The 19,528-nt window shown below is 44.1% G+C and overlaps 1 protein-coding gene across 3 annotated transcripts in view; it reads left to right on the plus strand.

Annotated features, from left to right (window-relative positions):
* Window positions 1-19,528, plus strand: part of DOCK2 (dedicator of cytokinesis 2) — a 464,436-nt gene that overhangs the window by 104,930 nt on the left and 339,978 nt on the right. For all 3 annotated transcript variants that reach the window (XM_051843586.2, XM_017341248.3, XM_070076408.1), the window contains exons 14-22: window positions 979-1,103; window positions 7,055-7,153; window positions 10,076-10,148; window positions 10,259-10,362; window positions 12,819-13,002; window positions 13,135-13,232; window positions 14,838-14,927; window positions 15,952-16,052; window positions 16,878-17,012. In XM_051843586.2, the coding sequence (XP_051699546.1) occupies window positions 979-1,103; window positions 7,055-7,153; window positions 10,076-10,148; window positions 10,259-10,362; window positions 12,819-13,002; window positions 13,135-13,232; window positions 14,838-14,927; window positions 15,952-16,052; window positions 16,878-17,012 (1,009 nt within the window). The remainder of the gene's footprint in view (window positions 1-978; window positions 1,104-7,054; window positions 7,154-10,075; window positions 10,149-10,258; window positions 10,363-12,818; window positions 13,003-13,134; window positions 13,233-14,837; window positions 14,928-15,951; window positions 16,053-16,877; window positions 17,013-19,528) is intronic.

Here is a 19,528-nt window from a genome sequence, read left to right on the forward strand (position 1 = left end):
GACTCACAAACAGGTTCATGCTTTACCTACCCTTACTTAATATACTTTATATGGTGTTCTGCAGCTTGCTTTATCACTCAGTAATTTAACATGGACATCATTTCTATTTTACTGCATGTAGAACAGTTCCATTCTTCCTGAGGGAATATAATTATTCTCTTAAATTTTAAGCTCCTTTTTTATAACCAAAGAAATACACGATCATTCTGAAATACTCAAATGGCACAAAAAGGTATAAAGTAACGTGTTAAAAGCTTGCTCGATGTTTTCTCTCCATGAGTAACCATTGCTATTAATGTTTTCCAACAAGTGAGGTTATGTAATGATCCTTTGAAGCTTCCCTTTTTGCCTAAACCTTACTCTTGGATGTGCATCCCAGTCTCTCTGATGGGCTCAGCCTATCTGGCCATGGTGGTAACGGGGTCCTCCGGGACTCTGCTAGGACTTACTGCAGCTGTTTTACTGGAGATTTCCATTCTTTGTGCTTTCCTTGGTGGCATTTTCTATTCGTTCTGCCTCACTTCCCGAAGGTCCTCTGCACCTTGTCCCAGCCCCATATCCCTGGAACACGTAGACAGTTGCCTTATTCTGCTTCCGTGCAGTAAAAGATTTGTGAGTGCATACAGTTGGGTTGTTGTTCATGGGCCAAGATCAATCCAATTGGAGCTTTCCTTTGCCTTCCCAGAAGGTGTCAGTAGAGGATGGAAATGAACTGATTTTAATGTAGAGGAAAACACGGCCAACTTGACCACCCTACCTCCCTTTTTGCAAGTGACTTCCTAGCATTCCTATAGGTCCTCATTAGTTACTTCTCCAGGCTCCCTGATGAGGTAAAAATACTTTGCCCAAATGGTTCTGATTTTAATGTCATTAGTAGCACTCCCTCCCACCTCCATCCCCTCAGGTTAGCTAGCGTCTCTCCCGTCTCTCCCGCTGAGACAGGCTGTAACTCGTGTCTCCTCTCTCCCTCCGCCTCAGGGGATGTCAGGAACGACATCTACATTACTCTCTTACAAGGTGACTTTGACAAGTACAACAAGACCACGCAGAGGAACGTGGAAGTGATCATGTGTGTGTGCGCAGAGGATGGCAAAACGCTGCCTGTAAGGGACTCGGCTGAGCTCCGGGTGACAGGGCTCCCCTGGGGGACTTCGGCTCATACGGTTTTGCTTTTCCTCTCCCCAGTTTTGCTCTAAGTGCCAGGTACCTTTGCGAAGGTGCTGAGTAATGTGAGCTCCACCTTTTGAGCTTGGCTAGCACATTTGTGTTGTGTTTACACTCAAGCAGCTTTTCAGTCTCTGTTCCCTTCTTTTCATAACACCCCCCTTCCTCTCTCTCCTCCTCTCCCTTCTCCTCCTCCTCCCCTTTTGATTTTTGCTTGGCCTCAGCTTATAGGTTAGCTTTTTACAGTTAAAATGTTGTTCTCATTGAAACCTGAGCTGGTTTATTTAGGCAAAATCCATGGTAAGAAAGAGGATCAATATAGAGCCTGGAGCTGGTGTGGAAGCTCAGGATGTCCTCAAAGCAGACATTCTCAACACTTAATCTAACTCCCCAGTGCTCAGCCAGAAATTCTAGCGGAAAGCCTTATTCGTAAATTGGTCTCCAGAGGGCTAGCAGAGTGCATTCAGGAATGCAAAGCACATTGCTGTATTTATGCAGCATATGTCCTAGACAGGATTTGTCAGGTGTGTGTACAATTATTTACTTATATTTCCTTTAAGGTTGTCAGCAATTGTGTCCAGCATGTGGGAGGATTTTGCTTTTCAATTCTTCCTTTTGGAGTACTTGGCTGAAAATAGAATTGATTCAACAGAAGTTTTTAGTGTGGGCAAACAGTCCTCTGGGCCACTGTAGGTGATCAGAGAGCAAGGTAGGGTGGTGGTGTCTACCAGCAAGGCGGTATGAAGTTTGAGAAGTCATCAGTTGTAGCCTTGAGGCCAGCAGCTCAGGTTAATATTGCTACCTTCTGGCTAAGAAGAACTAACATTCACAAGAGAATTATTATGGGTCAGGCTGTGTCATAGCACAAGTGGACTTCAAAAGGTTTGTGGAGGGGATGGCATTGTGGTGCAGTGGGTTGAGCAGCTGTCTGAGGTGCTGGCATCCCACATGAGTGCCCACTGGAGTCCAGGTAACTCTGCTCCCAATCCAGCTCCTCGCAGATGAGCCTGGGAAAGCAGAAGAAGGCTCATGTCCTTGGGTCCCTGCCACCCACATGGAGACCACAGTAGAGTTCCTGGCCCCTGGCTTCCTCCTGGCCAGGAGGAAACCATTTGAGAAATGAACCAATGGATGGGAGATCTGTGTGTGTGTGTGTGTGTGTATGTGTGTGTATGTGTGTGTTGTGTGTGTGTGAGAGAGAGAGGGAGAGACTGACTCTCCCTCTCTCTGTAACTCTGCCTTTTAAATAAATAAATAAATAAATCTTTAAAAGAAAGTTCATGGAAAGATGGAGTTAAATGATGAATTTATTTTTATGCAGAAAATTTTGAAATACACAGATAGCTTGTTCATAACATGCATTTTTTTTCTTATTTTTATTTATTTATTTATTTATTTTTGACAGGCAGAGTGGACAGTGAGAGAGAGAGAGAAATAGAGAGAAAGGTCTTCCTTTTGCCGTTGGTTCACTCTCCAATGGCCGCCACAGCCGGTGCGCCGCGGCCAGCGCACCGTGCTGATCCAAAGGCAGGAGGCAGGTGCTTATCCTGGTCTCCCATGCGGGTGCAGGGCCCAAGCACTTGGGCCATCCTCCACTGCACTCCCAGGCCACAGCAGAGAGCTGGCCTGGAAGAGGGGCAACTGGGACAGAATCTGGCACCCTGACCGGGACTAGAACGCGGTGTGCCGGCGCCGCAAGGCGGAGGATTAGCCTGTTGAGTCACGGCGCTGGCCTTATAACACGCATTTTTAAACAATTTTTTGAATACCTATTGTACGCATGGATGTTTACACTTTCCTTGCAACAAAATAAACTTATTTTAAATTCCATTTTCCATGAGGTTTTGGAAGTCCCCTTTTAGGTTGCATTTTCTTAATTATCTGCCATTTCACAGATAAGGAAATGAAACCTTTGTCAAATAAACAGCTTGCCCAAGGTTATAGTATTAATAGATGGCACAAATGGAATTTGATTCTAGGTTCCAGGCCTTCTTAAGCACTTCATTGTCATGCCTATATCTTTTTTTTTAAAAAATTATTTGACTTATTTTTGATTCTGAAAAAGAGACCAATAATAGACACTTCCCTCAGCTTCTGGAAAGATTCACAATTCTGTTTTAAATGTGAAGAGATCCTCGTAATTACCTTTGGTCAGAGAGACCTGTTAACTCGCATCTAATGGAGCAAACTCCCGGCATCTAGAGCATGCTTCTTTTATTAAACTTTGAAACTTTTCAAAACACTAAAATAAGTGAGAAACAGTTGTTCAAAGGAACACAGAGGAAGAGCAGAGGGTTTTTATCTGAAAAGAAAAATTGCATTTCGTCAATGTATAGGCTACTGCTTTGAAGTTATTTTTATCCAGCTATCTGTTGGGGAACTTCTTAACCTCAGTTTCATTTTTAAGACATTGATACGTTGGTCTCTGATGATGCCAAGGGGCAGATGAGGAGGAAGAGCTAATGAGCATCATATCTCATGTCATGCCCCCACGTCCCATCAAATCACGGTGTCCCAGGCCAATCCATGCACTTACTAAGGGTGAAGAGAGGAGAGGTATTCTGGGGGCTGAAAGGGAAAGGTAAGTGTGGGGCAGGGCGTTAATTTGCAGTTTCATCTATTAGGGAAGTTATGGGGGAGTTCAGTTGACTGACTATTGAAAATTGCTAAGGAAGCCTGTGGGAGGTTTTTCTTTCTCTATTTGCAGAAATAAACATTACTGCCTAATTAAGTGTCAGGCAGCACATTCAAACAGTTCTGCCTGATATGGGTGGGTTCCTATGGGAACAGTCCCCTCCAGGAATAATGATTTCTCCTCCTGCTCCAGGTGCACACTGCCTTTGGCCGAGCTGGACCAAGGGCAGAGTAGGTTAGGCCTGCCCTTGGCTTGCTTTGGAGTCTCAAGGGCCTTCTTGGAGAGGAGTTGTAGTAGAGAGGTTGATAGGTGGGTTCTGGGGTCAGACAGACAGGTTTCAAATCCCAGCCAGCTCTCCTATACCTATGCGATCTTGGGCATGTTTATTCATCTACTAAAGGGGAATATTGATCTATTCTTGTGGGGTTCCAGGTTCAACTAAACAGTGATATAAGGCACTTGGTACATAATAAATTCTCAGTAACAGGAAGGAAGAGCCAGTGCCCTTGGAGCAAACTGAGGGAGTCAAGCAGGCATTGCAGCCTGTAGCAAGTTTCTTGAGAAGTAAAAAGGCTCAGGTGCTGGGCAAAGAAAACTGCTCCTCTGAGACAAGTATGGGGTGGTGAGGCAGGGATGGGACGGTGTGGCATAGTGGATAAGACTGTTAGCTCTGGAGCCAGGCAGCCAGATTAGCAAGATGACCTTGAGCCACCACACAGCCTCTCTAGGCCTGAGAGTATTTGTCTGAAAACAGGACCAGCAATGTACCTAACTCGTACATACATAATAGGCCTTCCTTCCATGCAGCCATTCTTGTTAGAAAGCTGTAAGGAGCTCCAGGTCGGATTCCCACCTTAGGGATGCAAATTGGCATCTTGCCAAGGGGAAGTTTTCTTCCTGTCAAACATTGTGTTTCTCCAGTTTGGTTCACATCCATGGTGCCACCCGTTCCTCCTGTGAGTCCCACAAAATAAACAGGATGTGTGTTAGGGGCCTGATTCTTCCTCCTGCTGAGATGTCCTTCAAGGCCAAGTGGACCTTCAAGCATCTGAGCTTCCTTAGTCTCACTTGGATTTTCTCCAAGCAGCCCGGATTTACTGACCCCCGCTGGGGGCTCTTGATGTTAACTGGGGACATGCTAATTGTGAAAAATTATTTACAGTCTTCCTTAAGACATAGACAGAACTTAGTTTTGCCCCAAATTGGGCTCAGTCGGTGGCGGTGCTACTCAGGTCCCAGAGCTCCCTGTACATACTTTGCCACATTGTTTCTCTCTGGAGTGTTGGGGGTGAGAGTATCTCAGTGCTTCCCAGAAGAATACAGAGACTTTCCCCTCCAGCCTCGGGAAATCGAACATTTCACCACCAGGATAGTTTCGTGAGGTTCAGTCGCCTGCTGCTCAGCAATTTTGCTTTCAGCAGAGATCTATGTGTGTTTCCAGGTTTTATAAGCTACATGGGATTCACTGAAGGAACAGAAACTCTAAGCTCATAAATGTCAGCAGTTATAAATCTTTGTAGCATGGAAGGCATCTGGGTTGGAAAAGAAGGAACATTGACCGAGGAGTTAGAGGGTTTCAGCCACTTCGGGGGCAAATGACTTCCCCTTTCAGGGCCTCAGTTTACCCAGCTGTGAAATGGAGATAAGGACAGTAATTATCAAAGGGTTGAAGTAAGCAAGGTGGCGTGATGTGGTAGGCTTGGCCTGATGCTGGATGCAAAGCTGTCTCTAAATGGGTAGCCACTTTAAAGCATGTTTTTGGTTCAGTATGTCAAGAAATTTCTGAGCACTTCCCTCTGTGGAAAATGAAGAGAGTTGTGGACCGTTCCTCCTTGCCAGTTTACTAGTTGTCCTTGTTTTTGTAGATAAGTTCTGGAAGGACCTGTCCTATTTTCAAATGGATTTGATGTGGCCACAAGTGCCATCAGTCAGTGTTGAAATGGAGCTCATCCTTTTCCCAGGGCTCAGACGCCCAGGGAGCTTTGCAGTGGGAGGAGCAGGGTCCCCCTTCACGCAGTAGCCTGACCTGCCAGGGGTCATGTCGCCTTTTGTGACTCAGCCAAGGGTCCCTTGGAGAATCTGATGATATCTGGTAAGAGATATGGAATTTTTACCACCAGAATGCCCAGTATTACCATTTCAGGGACTGGGCCTCCAAAACAATTCTGATGTCCCCAAGAGTCTTGGAATTGGAGGTCAAAAATCAGTTGGGCTGATGTAGAAATCACACATTAGCGGTCTTCCAGTGAACCTAGTTTAGATCTTCTTTGGGGGCCACAACTGCTGGAGTGAACAGAAATACGGAGACTGCTAGGAGCTGATGTGTGTTATGAGAAGATATTTCCTCAGTTCTCAGCGCCTTTCTGAAATCATGGTAGAGAATAACTCATCGACACAAGTGTGCATGCGCTATTGCTGGCTGTCCATTCTGAATGCTCTCCCCACATTTCTGTGCCAAGCCAACTTCGACTCGTTCTTCAGGATCCTCACCTGTCATTACCTCCAAGAAATCTTCTCTAAATATTCACTTGCGGTGCTTAAGTATCCCTCTGCTGTACCCCACAGTGCGTGTTTCCAGGTCTGTTGTATCCTTGCAGTACTGTTATGACTTGTGTGGTTTCCTATCACTAACCCACAAGCTCATGTCAGGTTCAGTATGTGCCCAGTTCCCATATCCTGGGTGCCTAGGACGGGAACGGCCCTCACACATCCTCCCTTATTGAGAGCTGAGCCTGGCCCCTTGCTACCAGCCCTCTCCGCGACATATATCTCTGCACCTCTCTGCAGCCTGTACCCCCTCCCCTTGCCCAGAAAACTCCCCCTCCCTCCCTCAATGTGTTAGCATTAGAAATCCATCAGAAGTGTTGCTGCTTGGCTGATCTGAGCCTGTTTGTAAACTTTGTGCACAGTCAGACTTAGCAAACAAATAGGATTAATAAGATTGGCAGTGTGCAGTGACTCCGAGGCTGGTTACTGTTTACAATAAGGCAGCCATGTCAGCGCCCGGCGCGCTCCAGTGCCTTTTAGAATGGAAGTAACAGAATTTCTGTAATTAAGCAGCTGTCACTCCCGGGGCCAGGGATCCTCATATATGAATCTGAAAAGGAGAGGGGCCATGATAGGGACTTGGAGAAGGTTAAGGAAGGAAGGATTATCTCTGGCTGTAAAGCTGGCCTTGGCCTTGGCACCCAAATTACCCAAGTATAGAAAACGGCAATTCTCTAATGTTTTCTCTTTTTGTTTTTGTTGGGTCAGAATGCAATTTGTGTGGGAGCTGGGGACAAGCCCATGAACGAGTATCGCTCTGTTGTGTATTATCAAGTCAAACAGCCACGTTGGATGGAAACAGTCAAGGTAATGATAATTAATAACAATAATAGCAATGATCATAGAGCTAGCTCTTAGAGTGAAATAGGCAGTGTTCCAGGGATTTGTCTAAATAATTCTTTGGTCACCTACTACCACCCTATGATGTTTGTACTAGCATCACCCTCACCTGATATAGCAGGAACTTGTGGCACAGAGCCACAGGTAAGTAGCTGGCCCATGGCCACCCTACTAGCAAAGGTTGGAGCTGGGGTTCAAACCTGAGAGTCTGGCTCTGGTGCTGTCCTCATCACAGCTCCCTAAAGGAATGGGAAATAGATTGGAACAACTGGCATTCTTTCTCCTTTCTGTGAGTATGGTGGAAGGTAGTTGAGGTAGCTGTGAGCATGAACTCCGAACCTAGTGGGTCTAGGTTCATAGTCCACCTCTGCTGTTCACTGACTGACTTTGGGCACATCTTTCAACCTCTCTGTGCTCTGATGTCCTTGTCTCTAAAAAGAGAGAAATAGGACTGTGCAGATGAAAGGATTCAATCCACATACCTTGTACAAAGAGATGTGACAATACTTAGCAGTTTTCTTAGTCTAGAAAACCATACTGGGTCTGGCACTTCTCCAAGTGCCCCTCCAACGTGGGACCCCAGCCTGTTTTGACCCAGTCCTCTGTGAGGTGGTCAGATTCATCATGGTGGACAGCTCTGGGCCTGCTCTGTGTAGCCGAGGGAGGAGGGGAGGAGAGGATGCAGTTGTTCCAAATGCAGTGATGGAGTAGTGATGCAGTCTCCCTCGAGGTCCTTCTCAGGCCACATTTCCTCCACAGAGTGTTCTGTGGAATACTAAGTGGTATTTCATTAAAATAATGTTCCCTGGTCAAAGAAATGTGAGAAATGCTGAGGAATGCGCAGAAGTGTGGATGTCCAAAGGCTTCTGTATTTCCGGTTCTCCGAACTTTTCAATGTAAATGTGCTCTGCAGATCTACAGAAAGAGAGCACAGACCATTTCCCAAGCCTCATTGCCCATAGAGCTTTATCTTTTTTCCTTAGCATCCTTTCCCAGGTCTGGTATCTTGTTATGAACATCTTTTGGAAAATCCTTGTTCTAAGCCAAGCAGAGGGCAGGCTTGATGGACTGAGGGGATTGTGAATAATGAATCATAGCTCATGTTTTGTCTAACTCAGTTCTGGGGCCAATTATGAGCATACTAATGGGAGGGATGTAGAACTGGCAGAAAGAACCATTTTTGTCTCTGGGTTACTGCAGAAGTTACCATCCATAAGGGCTTAGGGTCGTTTGAGACACTCCCTGGATCTGAAGCAATGCTCTAGTAGGTGTCCAGTGGGGATGTTGGGCGGTAGAATTGGAGGTACAATGGGTGAGCACCCTGGTTCTCTTGATCACCTTTCCTTGGTCCAACGTGGAAATATCAGGTAGTGGATGGTACTCAGCCCATCAAGCTATGTCATTTTCCCAGCAGTAAGGAGTGACAGAGCTTTCAAGCAAGCAGATGACAGGAAGCCATCCTCTTCGGGGTGATTCTACAGATGGAAATGGCATTAACTACAAACATTCACATTACTAGATCATTGTCCCAAGGAGAAAAGAATATCTTGCATTGGAATAAGAATTTGGAATTAATTCATTGGACAGTGAAGCTTGGTCATTGTTTCACATATTTCTGCCTTATAATTAGTAGCATTCTTTACTTCCCTGAGCTGAGACTCCAAACTCAAGATTTGCATATAACTTCATTTTCTGTGATAGCTATTAGAACCCCAATGGTTTTGCTTTGTCACATATATTTCTAGTGTACTCAGTGGGTCTCCCCAAACTCACTCTCTTCAAAATGATGACCTGCCAAGCTTCGGAGCTGACTTTCTCTTTTCTGTGCTCTTTGTACTCTTTTGGTTTCCAGTTAGGCCTCTTTGTTAGCCCTTGCCACCTGGCAGTTATGGGTCACCCCATGTGGATACAAGGACTCTGCCTTGCATCAACAGGACCAATGCCTCAGATGGTGTAGCTCCTAACTGTTAACCATTTAACATCCAGTGAAAGGTTGAAATGGACTGGAGTGGCACATGAGGCTCTGAAATGCAGACAGTATGGTAGACATCCTCAGGCTTAAATTCCATTTCATGGAACAGAAAGTACCCCAAAGTATACATCTGTTTTGGCTTTCAATAGTCATCTGTACTGGGCAAATTCATCCCTTTTTAAAATTAAAGTGTTTTTCTCACAGGTAGCTAAGCTGCTGTGCATTGGCCTAAATTGCACATTGCAGAAGAGCTATGAGGCTTTGGGAGGTGGGGCAACCTAGAGTCAAGCCAAAAGCATCTCCATCCATGATGTCAGCAGACCACTCACTGGACAGTGCTTCTGGGTGACCAGGTGGTGATTGTCCTAGCTCAGTGTCCTCAGAAGAAAAGTATCCAGACAGGTCAATCAAGGATAGTATGTACCCTAGGGTTTTTTCCCTCCAATATTATTGGATTAGAGCATTTTTATTAATTTGCATAAATGAGAGTCCTCGAGCTACCCCCTTCTTGGTCATTGTTAATTTGCTAAGCCCTTCTGCAATTGCCAGAACTCCTGGAGTGTGTAAGGAAAATGTGCATTGTTCAGCTTGCAGTGCATCACATCTTGTGCTAAAGTTATGTGACTTTTATATCAATTTGGGGAGATTCATTTTTCCTCACTATAATTTACAGACCTCTTTTCATTGGCTGGGGATGCAATTTGCCAAATGGATTACATTTGGTACTTTATTTTCTCTTCATAGCTAGTTCTTATGTAATTTATTTACAGTTCATCAGACTTGATGGATAGAGAGTAAATCAACATGCATCTCTCAGTTAAATAGTCAGATTGCCTTTGGGTGGGTAGGTGGGGTGGGCTGGAGTGGGTCAGTCCTTTAACTCTTTGTCTTCTGAGCTCTGGTTTCTTCCTGCTGAGGTGGCTGTTCCTATTGAAGACATGCAGAGGATCCACCTGCGATTCATGTTTCGACATCGGTCATCCCTAGAATGTGAGTACCCAACCAAATGGTGTCTTAGCAACTACCCTATGGGAGAAGAATGGGGCAGCTGGATAGCCTATGTATTGTTTCCTTTCCTGACCTCACAATGCTCTTTCCAGCTAAAGATAAAGGAGAAAAGAACTTTGCTATGTCCTATGTGAAGCTGATGAAAGAAGATGGAACCACTCTGCACGATGGATGCCACGACTTGGTTGTCCTCAAGGTACCAGGAATTGGGACTAGCTCCGCAGTGAGAGAAGTACAAGAAGTGAAAGAGCAATGGCAGGGCTTCTTATTGGTTGAAAACTAGAACCCCAGAGTCACACATGCTAGAGTTTACCAGCTGTGTGACTTTGAACAAAATCTTAACTTCCTTGTTTCTTTCTTTCCTCGTCTATGCACCCTCAGTGGATGGTTGTGCGGATCATAGGAGATAGTGCATGTAAATTTGACCATTTCTGGCACATAGGAAGAACACTGTTACCTACAGAAATGGTCTCTTTACTCTGGAGTGGTGTGTGAGAGACCTGTAAGAAACATGTATGAGGAGCTGCAGTGGAGCTAATGGGAAAGTGAGGATCTGAGACTCTGGTCCTACTGCTGACTATATCTGGAATTGTGTCACATGTCTTCCTAGGCCTCAGTTTCCTTTTTCTTAGTGGTAAAGTCAATATTTATGACATCCCAGTGAGATACTCTATATGAAAGAGCCATGCAAATTCTAAAAGCTGCATTGATGTCCACCATTATCATGGGACGTAGAGTATTTTTGAAAAGTAGGGATGAGTTTGCCTGATCTTACCTGTAAGTTTTCTCACACTCTGTCTTATGACAGCAGGATGCATTTGTTGCACCTGCATGGAGGCAAAGCCGATGGCTATGAGATAGTGCAAGGTTAAGTGGTCAGCATAGGGAGCAAACCCTTGCTCTTGGCTTGCTTAACCTACTAGGCTAAAATTACACCTTTGCTTGTGGTGTGCATGCAAACACACTCTAATCACTTGATTCTCTTCTGAGTCTCCCTGACTTTTCCAGAAAACACCCTTTCTTCTACACAGAGTCTGTTTTTCTCAGTTATCACACACTGAGGTGGTTCTCAGCTTGGAAGCCATTCTTTCCCAATGTATTAGGAACTCCTTGAGAGCAAGATGTCCAGTCAGAGTGACTTTTTTTGGTTTGTTTGTTTTACTTATCCTTTTTAAGGATCAGTTCCTCTTCTGTAAACTGAGGACGATGACAGTATCTGCACCGTACGATTTTTGTGAGGCTTGTGAAGTGAACTAAGACACTGAAAGCACATGGTGGGCTTGACATAGTGATGCTTGCACCTCATTTGGGCTCCAGTTTGAGATCCGGCTGCTCCACTTCCGATCCAGCTGCCGGCTAATGCACCTGGGAAAGCAGTGGGAAATGGCCCAAGTGCTTGGGCCCCTGCACCACGTAGGAGACCTGGAAAAAGCACTAGGCTCCTGGCTTCTGTCTGGCAAGCTGCAGCCATTGTGGCCATTTGGGGAGTGACCCAGCAGATGGAAGATCTTGCTTTCTCTCTCTCTCTCTCTCTCTCTCTCTCTCTTGCTGTAAATCTGCCTTTCAAATAAAAAAAAAAGTCTTTAAAAAAGTTAATAAAAAAGAAGAAAGCACTTGGTGCAGTTCCTGGTGCAGAGTAAGGACTCAGTAACTGTTATCTCATGTAGTGCCTACCTCTAATCATTTGTTTCACCTGCCAAGGCACTGTGTGTCTCTCACTCTGCTATGTGCTCTCCATGCAGTGTGCCATTTAGTCTGCTCAGAAATTCTAGGTGGTGGCTGGCACCATGGCTCACTTGGCTGATCCTCTGCCTGTGGTGCTGGCACTCCAGGTTCCAGTCCCAGCTGGGGTGCCAGGTACTAGTCCCGGTTGCTGCTCTTCCAGTCCAGCTCTCTGCTGTGGCCTGGGAGGGCAGTGGAGGATGGCCTGAGTGCTTGGGTCCCTGCACCCACATGGGAGACCAGGAGGAAGCACCCAGCTCCTGGCTTCGGATCGGCACAGTGCCGGCCATAGCGGCCATTAGGGGAGTGAACCAGCGGAAGGAAAACCTTTCTCTCTGTCTCTCTCTCTCACTGTCTAATTCTCTCTGTCTCTCTCTCTCACTGTCTAACTCTGCCTGGCCTGCCCCCCCCCCCCAAAAAAAAAAAAAACCAAACCAAAAACCAAAAAAGAAAGTCTAGGTGGTAGAGAATATAATTATCCTCAATTTACTCATGAGAGTGAAAAATGGAACACAGAGAGGCCAGGGATTTTGAAAGATTTGTGAATGGTAGAGTAGGGTCTGGATCCTAGGATACTCTGACCTTGAACCTTTACTATTAACTTCTATTTTAAGCTGTATTCCTTGGTGGGGATGTGTGATGATCTCAAAAAGAAATTAGAGTGGATTAAAAAGTCCTGTCTGGGAATCTTCAGTTTCCTTTTTCTTTTGGTTGCTAATCATGGAATTCCGCTGATTGGTCAACCCCTTTTCCATTAGTGCAGCTTTGGATTCTCTCCTGTTCTGTGGAGAACCATCTGTGCCTCACCAGCTTCTCTGATGGCTTACCTCATTATTTCTGACTCTGCCTTGTAATTTGGCTCCTGCAAGCTCCATGTAACCTTGGACTTGGAGCTTTGGTTTGGGGCAGCAACCAAAGTGTTATTTCCAGGGGGACAGCAAGAAGATGGAGGATGCCAGCGCTTACCTGACTCTTCCTTCTTATCGACACCATGTGGAGAATAAAACGACCACCCTGAGCAGAAGCTCCAGCAGTGTTGGGGGGCTCTCTGTCAGCTCCCGGGATGTTTTCTCCATTTCCACCCTGGTGTGTTCCACGAAGCTCACCCAGAATGGTAAGGAAGCCATTGAGCATTGTGTCTGGTGTGTGCACCCATGTAAGCATTGGTGCACACGCACCAGGAAGTCGTTATGCGGGCAGCTGAGGGCTGTTAACAGAGCTTCTGCTTGTCTGCACTCTATTCTAGTGGGCTTGCTGGGTTTGCTGAAATGGCGTACGAAGCCTCAACTTCTACAGGAGAATTTAGAAAAACTGAAGATTGTAGATGGAGAAGAAGTGGTGAAGGTTAGTGGGGCATTGTTTTGTTTATACTCACCCACAAGTATTGAACTCGGAATTAGGGGTGGCTCCTCCAGAGGGAAGAATGAACAAAGCGTGGAAGGAAATCGGATGACTTTTTCTCTGACAATGGGACACAGTGCTGTCATGAAGAGTCTTTGTTGGGAAATCCAGGGGGTTGACTTGGCTCTGTAACACTGAATGTTAAGCTGCAGAAAATTATGGCTGTGTGGATTCTCTGGGAACAGAATGCTCTGGGTGTAGATCCCAACTCTGCCAGTTGCCAGTTCTACATGACAACATTACGAATGTGGTTGTCATGAGCAAGGTGATAAGATTTGAAAATTACTCAACCCAGTCTTTTACCCAACTAACAATCTAAAGCATATGAATGCATAATTCAAAAAATGCTGTTAATTATTTTCACTGTTGTATGTTACTATATATGGATGTATGACCTCTTAATATTACACACACATTATTGTTAGAAATAAAAAATATTCTTGGTTCCTGCTGCTTGGAGAGCATTATGTTTTAAAGATGAGAAAGAAAGAGACATCAGGGCTTACATTTTAAGTGAAGCAAGCAGAAAACAATGCATGTGTCAGGCATATCATTGCATTCACATGGTGGTGGTGAATATAAAGTGTCTGAAGTACAGGTCTAATTAAAGCAACCCTCCTCTCTAGCACTATGAATTGGGACAAGTATTTCCCAGTGGTCCTGGTGATCTTGTTTCCATCAGGAACTTGATACAGCTAGAGACTCTGAAATTAAACATCTCTATGTGGTAGCTCTATGTTTTGAGGAATCGTAGGAAATATTGACCCATCCCTTAGGAGGGAGGGGAATCAAGTTTTACTTAATTGCCAGTACCTAGAGAAGCAGTGGTAGAATTTCCAGATCAATGTACTGGGTTCAGCAACAGCAGAAAACGTTCCCCCATCCCAACACCCCTTTGTTGAGGGCTGTTGCTTTTGGGTAGCTTGGAGAAATCATCTGGAGGAATTCCAAAGACTCCCCTTTTACTTTTTGAAACAAATTTGTTGTTGAAGAAAAATAAACTTATAATAAAACAGGTACAAAGCACTTTACTTAAGAGTACAACTGAATGAATTTTTATATACATATATACTGAAGTACCCACTACCCTGGCAAAGAACATTTTTAGCACTGCAGCTAATTCCTTCATACCCCTTCTTATTTATTGACGCCCCCCCCCAAAGACAACCACAAGGCTGACCACCTTTCCCAGAAATGGATTTTTCCTGTCCTTGAATTTCATAAAAATAGAATAATATTTATTCTTTGTTTAGCTGATTTTATTCAACATTACTGTTTATGAGGATCATCTTCATGGTTGTATGTGGAAGTAGTTTGCTCTTTTGTAGTGTGACATAGCCATGATTAATGCACCTGTTCTAATGTTAGTGGACAACTTGGACAACTGTGTGACATCAAGCTCTGGCTCTTGTGAATAAACTTGGTCTAGACTTCTTGAACATGGCATGAGGTGGATGTGTGTGCTCATACTGTTGGATGGACACTTAGGAGTGGGACTTCAGTGTCACCTCTACTCATTCTCAGTAGCACCTTTATTGTTCTATCTAGTTCCTCCAGGACACCCTGGATGCCCTCTTCAACATCATGATGGAGCATTCACAAAGCAATGAATATGACATCCTCGTCTTTGATGCTTTGGTAAGAAAGAGGGAAGTTGTTTTGTGACACTAGACGTTATTGAGAGGCAGAGGTACAGACAGAAAATAGAAAGAGATGGAGCATTGCTGTCTGCTGGTTTACGCCCAGATTGCCTGTAGTGGCCTCCAGCTGGGGTTGAAACTGGGACACTAGAATTCAACCCAGGTCTCCCACATGGGTCTCAGGAACCCAATCACTTGAGCTATCATCACGGCCTTCCAGGGGCTCATTAGCAGGAAGATGGAATCAGGAGCTGGAGGCAGGTTTTGGACTGTGGGCATTGTAACTACTAGGCCAAATGTCTGCCCATTCCTAATGTGCATTTTACTATGAGAATACTAAGAACTTGTAGCTCTTGTGGCCCACCCAGAAGCTTTTATGGTGGTACATCCTCAGATATTTCTCTCCACATAGTCTCTTCCTCTTCTCCCTGTCACAGCTCAGGTTTTCTCAGTGTCATCCCAAAATAAACATTAGAAACATGCATACTAAGGTTATCAGTGATCAATACATTTGTAATGTATTCACTTATTATGTCAGGGATGTTTGCATTTTTAAAGAGATTGCTTGGAGACATCTGTGGTTAAATCAAGTGCTTCCCAGAAAGATTCCCCTGTATCACAAGCCCTATAGGAAAGAGGCTTCATGACAAAAAGATCCTTTGATGAAAAGACCTAGAGAGTTGCTTCTCATTGTATTTCCCTCTTGGAGATTCACACCGCACTTGAGTACCCCTATGTTCAACTCTCTACAAGGTCCTGCAATCAAGAACGCAAGCTGATGATGATGACTGAGATTTCTCAAACTCGTTTGACCATGGAATTCTTTTAACTTACAACACCATGAAACACACTTCATGAAACACTTTTTGGGAAAAAACCGTCTAAAAGAAAAGGATTGAGTGTATATTAGTGTGCTAACTCCTGGGAAAATGAGTTTGGATAGAGGTTCGATTATGTCAAGTAAATACAGCTTCCTGCCATGAGTTTGGCCTGAAAATACTCGCTTCTTGCTTTTTCTACAGATCTACATAATAGGACTCATTGCAGACAGGAAGTTCCAACATTTTAACGCTGTTCTGGAGGCTTATATCCAACAGCATTTCAGTGCTACTTTGGCTTACAAGTAAGTAACTGTTCATGGGAATTTCTTGTCCAATTCTGGCTTTCTCTGCTGGGATGCAGAGAGCATCCCTGCACTGGAAGAATTGAGCATTTTCTTTTTGTCCTAAGTCTGTGAGAGTTCTACTTGTTCTGGCAAGACCCAAACCAGGCCTACATTATTTGAATTAAGAATGAATGAATACTTTATGGTATTGAATGGAATTATTCATTCTTTCATTCAGTCAACCATCGTTTAATGAGCAGTTACTTGTGTTAGATACCAGGACTCAAATGCTACCAAGGAATAGGAAGGAATTCACTTCCCAAGCAACTTGGTTTACTTTGGGTGTAGGCAACTGAGGACTAGTGATGGGAGAGGATGCTGGAAGGTTTGGTGGTGCCCAGTTTGTGAAAGAGCCCTGAAAGGCAGTCAGGTGGTTTAAAGTCTATCCTACTAGTAATGAAGAAACATGAGGAACTTGTAAGCAAAGGTCCCCTGCTATTACAAGAACATTTTCTATAGACAGAAAATGCTCAAAAAGACAGTCGCCAGCACTATTCCCACTCATAGCGTATTTGTGACTAGTTTTCCTCATCAAAAGAGATTATTTTCCTAACTGATTTTTCCTTTTCTGACTTTTTGATGAGCAGGAAATATTTATTCATTCCCTGTAATAAATACAATTTTTAAGCTGAGTTATTTTTATGCTTGCAAATGACTGACTGAGCATGGCTTTACCACCACCTTTAACCTTTGATTGAATGCTTTATAATTTACTGAGCAAACGAATTACCATGCTGAGAGCTAGAAAGAGATGTATTTTGAAAATATTATCACTTATTCAAGGAAGCTGATGACAGTGCTGAAGACTTACTTGGATACCTCCAGCAGAGGGGAGCAATGCGAGCCAATCCTGAGAACCCTGAAAGCTTTGGAATACGTGTTCAAGTTCATTGTTCGGTCGAGGACGTTATTTTCACAGTGAGTGCTTGTTATGTAAGAGTGATTGATTAACTCTGTACTAGCTATGGGATTAAACGGTATTTGTATTGTAGGAGAAATTCCCTAAAAAATTACAACCAGCTGTCTGTCAAAAACAATTTAAAATCCAAACTAGAAAGTGACGTGTATTTGATAATTATGCCCTCTAAAGTCATTTGGAGGGAAAACAAAAGAAACCTTAGAATCTTGCAGAGTTATGTTTCATCTGACAAATGTGATCTGTGATTTGAAGGTCTTCTGCATTTCATTTAATGACTTTCCTTTGATTTGAGACCCACTGAAAATTTTCCAGGAATCTCTATTCAATGTTGGAGGAACTGGGATGTGGAAAGCAGAACTCAGGTGTTGTTTTGGCTGAGTAGGTTGTATGCAGCAGAAGCGTGTTTGCAGTTGATCTGTGTGTTCTTGATCCTGACAACCAGTGAGTGAACTGATATGTTAGAGAACCTAAAGAGATTTTGATGGCCACCATCACAAAGGTTATGCTGTTTGAAGGACTTTGGAGATGAAGGCATCCCAGTACAATCTACAAAGGAATAATTTATATTTCTCTTGACTGTAAGGCCGTGTCAGGTAGAGGATCGACTGGGTATTTGAACAGGCCAATTGTATGTAATGGGGAAGAAGAAAAAACCATACTTGCAATGTATTGTCTGAATTCTTATTGGTGTAAATGGGGAACACTCACCTGGAATTGACTTAGGGAGAAACAGGGCTTTATTTTACTTCATAATAATAAAGACTCCACGGAATGTACTGGCTTCAGGTATGGCTGATTCCAGATGCTCAATGTCTTCAAGATATCTCAGTCTTTCTTGATCTTGACTGTGCTTTCCTTCTCTCAATGGGCTTCTGAAGCCACTGGAAGCCATAGATTCCTATTTTATTAGCTGAAGCAACCCCAAGTTTCTTGTTATCCTGGCAAGACCTATGCCAAGAAGTGTCTTGGGAAATATGCTGAGGTCATAATGATATAGTCTGGCCAGAGGGATAAGTAGGCATCTTGATTAAGTATAGACTGTGTTGGAGGAGCAACTTCCCAAAGGAAAGTTGAAGTCTGTAACCAACATTTTGATTGTGACGATGAATGAGCTAACAAAGCTTCAAATATTTATTTATTTATTTATAATTCATTTGAATGGCAGAGGGAAAGAGTGGGAGAGAGAGATTCGAACATCTACTGGTTCACTCTCCAAATCCCCAGGAGCTTGGAACTCAGTTCTGGTTTCTCGCATGGATGGCAGGGACCCAAACACTTGAGCCATCACTTGCTGCCTCCCAGGATGCACATTAACAGGAAGCTGGCATTGGAAGCAGAGCTGGGACTCCAACCCAGGCACTCCTGTATGGGATGCAGGTGTCCCAAGTGTCATCTAAACGGCTCTGCCACACGTCCTCCCTGCTAACGCTGTATATTCATGAGGCATCTGAAACATATAATCATTTAGGATTCTTCTAATACACTCTTTGAAATTTCAGGTAATGAGTAGGACATAGAATCGTTTAGGATTCTTCTAAAACACTCTTTGAAATTTCAGGTAATGATTAGGAAGATTTGTGTCTTTTTTTAAGATTTATTTGTTTATTTGAGAGGCAGAGTAACAGACAGAGTGAGAGAGAGGTAGAGAGGGAGGTCTTCTTCACTCTCCAAAAGGACGTAATGCCTGGAGTTGGGCTGATTTGAAACCAGGAGCCAGGAGTCAGGAGCTTCTTTCAGGTCTCCCACGTGGGTGCAGGGGCTCAGATGCCTGGGCTATCGTGCACTGCTCTCCCAGACCATCAGCAGGGAACAGGATAGGAAGCAAAGCAGCTGGGACCTGAACCGGTGGCCAAATAGGATGCCTGTGCTGCAGCCGAAGGCTTAATCTATTACACCACAGCTCCAGTCCCAAGATACGTGTCCTGAACCATGCCTCCAAACCAGTGTCATTTACGTTATTCTGACAGTGAAATATGTTTCAATTCCTCTGGTTTGTCCATCAGTAAGCTCTTAGAGTTTGAGAGATACTTGTCAATTAATTGGAAACCAATAGGGGATTCCACTGGTTCTAAGACCTGAGTTTCTTGGAGGAGTTAAAGGATTCAGATATCATCATTCCAGATTAATAGGCAAGGATATCTTGTCCTATCTTCTCAGTGAGAACATTTCAGGTGTAAGAAACAAGTGTCTTTTCTACTTATCATTTCTTCTTCCCCAGTCTTCTTTTTGATTTATTCTGTTGTTCCTTCTCCTGCTTGACCTTCCCTCCCTGCTCTCCTCCTCCCTCCTCCCTCCCTCCCTTCCCTTCTTTCCTTCTCTCATTTCTCTCTTCCATCTACTGACATAAAGTGCCTTTTTGTTTGCTTTCCTTTTCTCTGCCTGAAGGCATGTCATCTTGCAGAATCCCTAACTCCTCACTCGGCGTAAGCTCCATGCTGCTGGAGCATTAAATGAACTTCGCCTTCTTGTGGAGTGGGGTGATCTGTTTTTTCTTTGCTATATCCCCAGCCTAGCC

Source organism: Oryctolagus cuniculus, chromosome 6, assembly GCF_964237555.1.
Source record: "Oryctolagus cuniculus chromosome 6, mOryCun1.1, whole genome shotgun sequence".
NCBI classification, from domain to species: Eukaryota; Metazoa; Chordata; class Mammalia; order Lagomorpha; family Leporidae; genus Oryctolagus; species Oryctolagus cuniculus.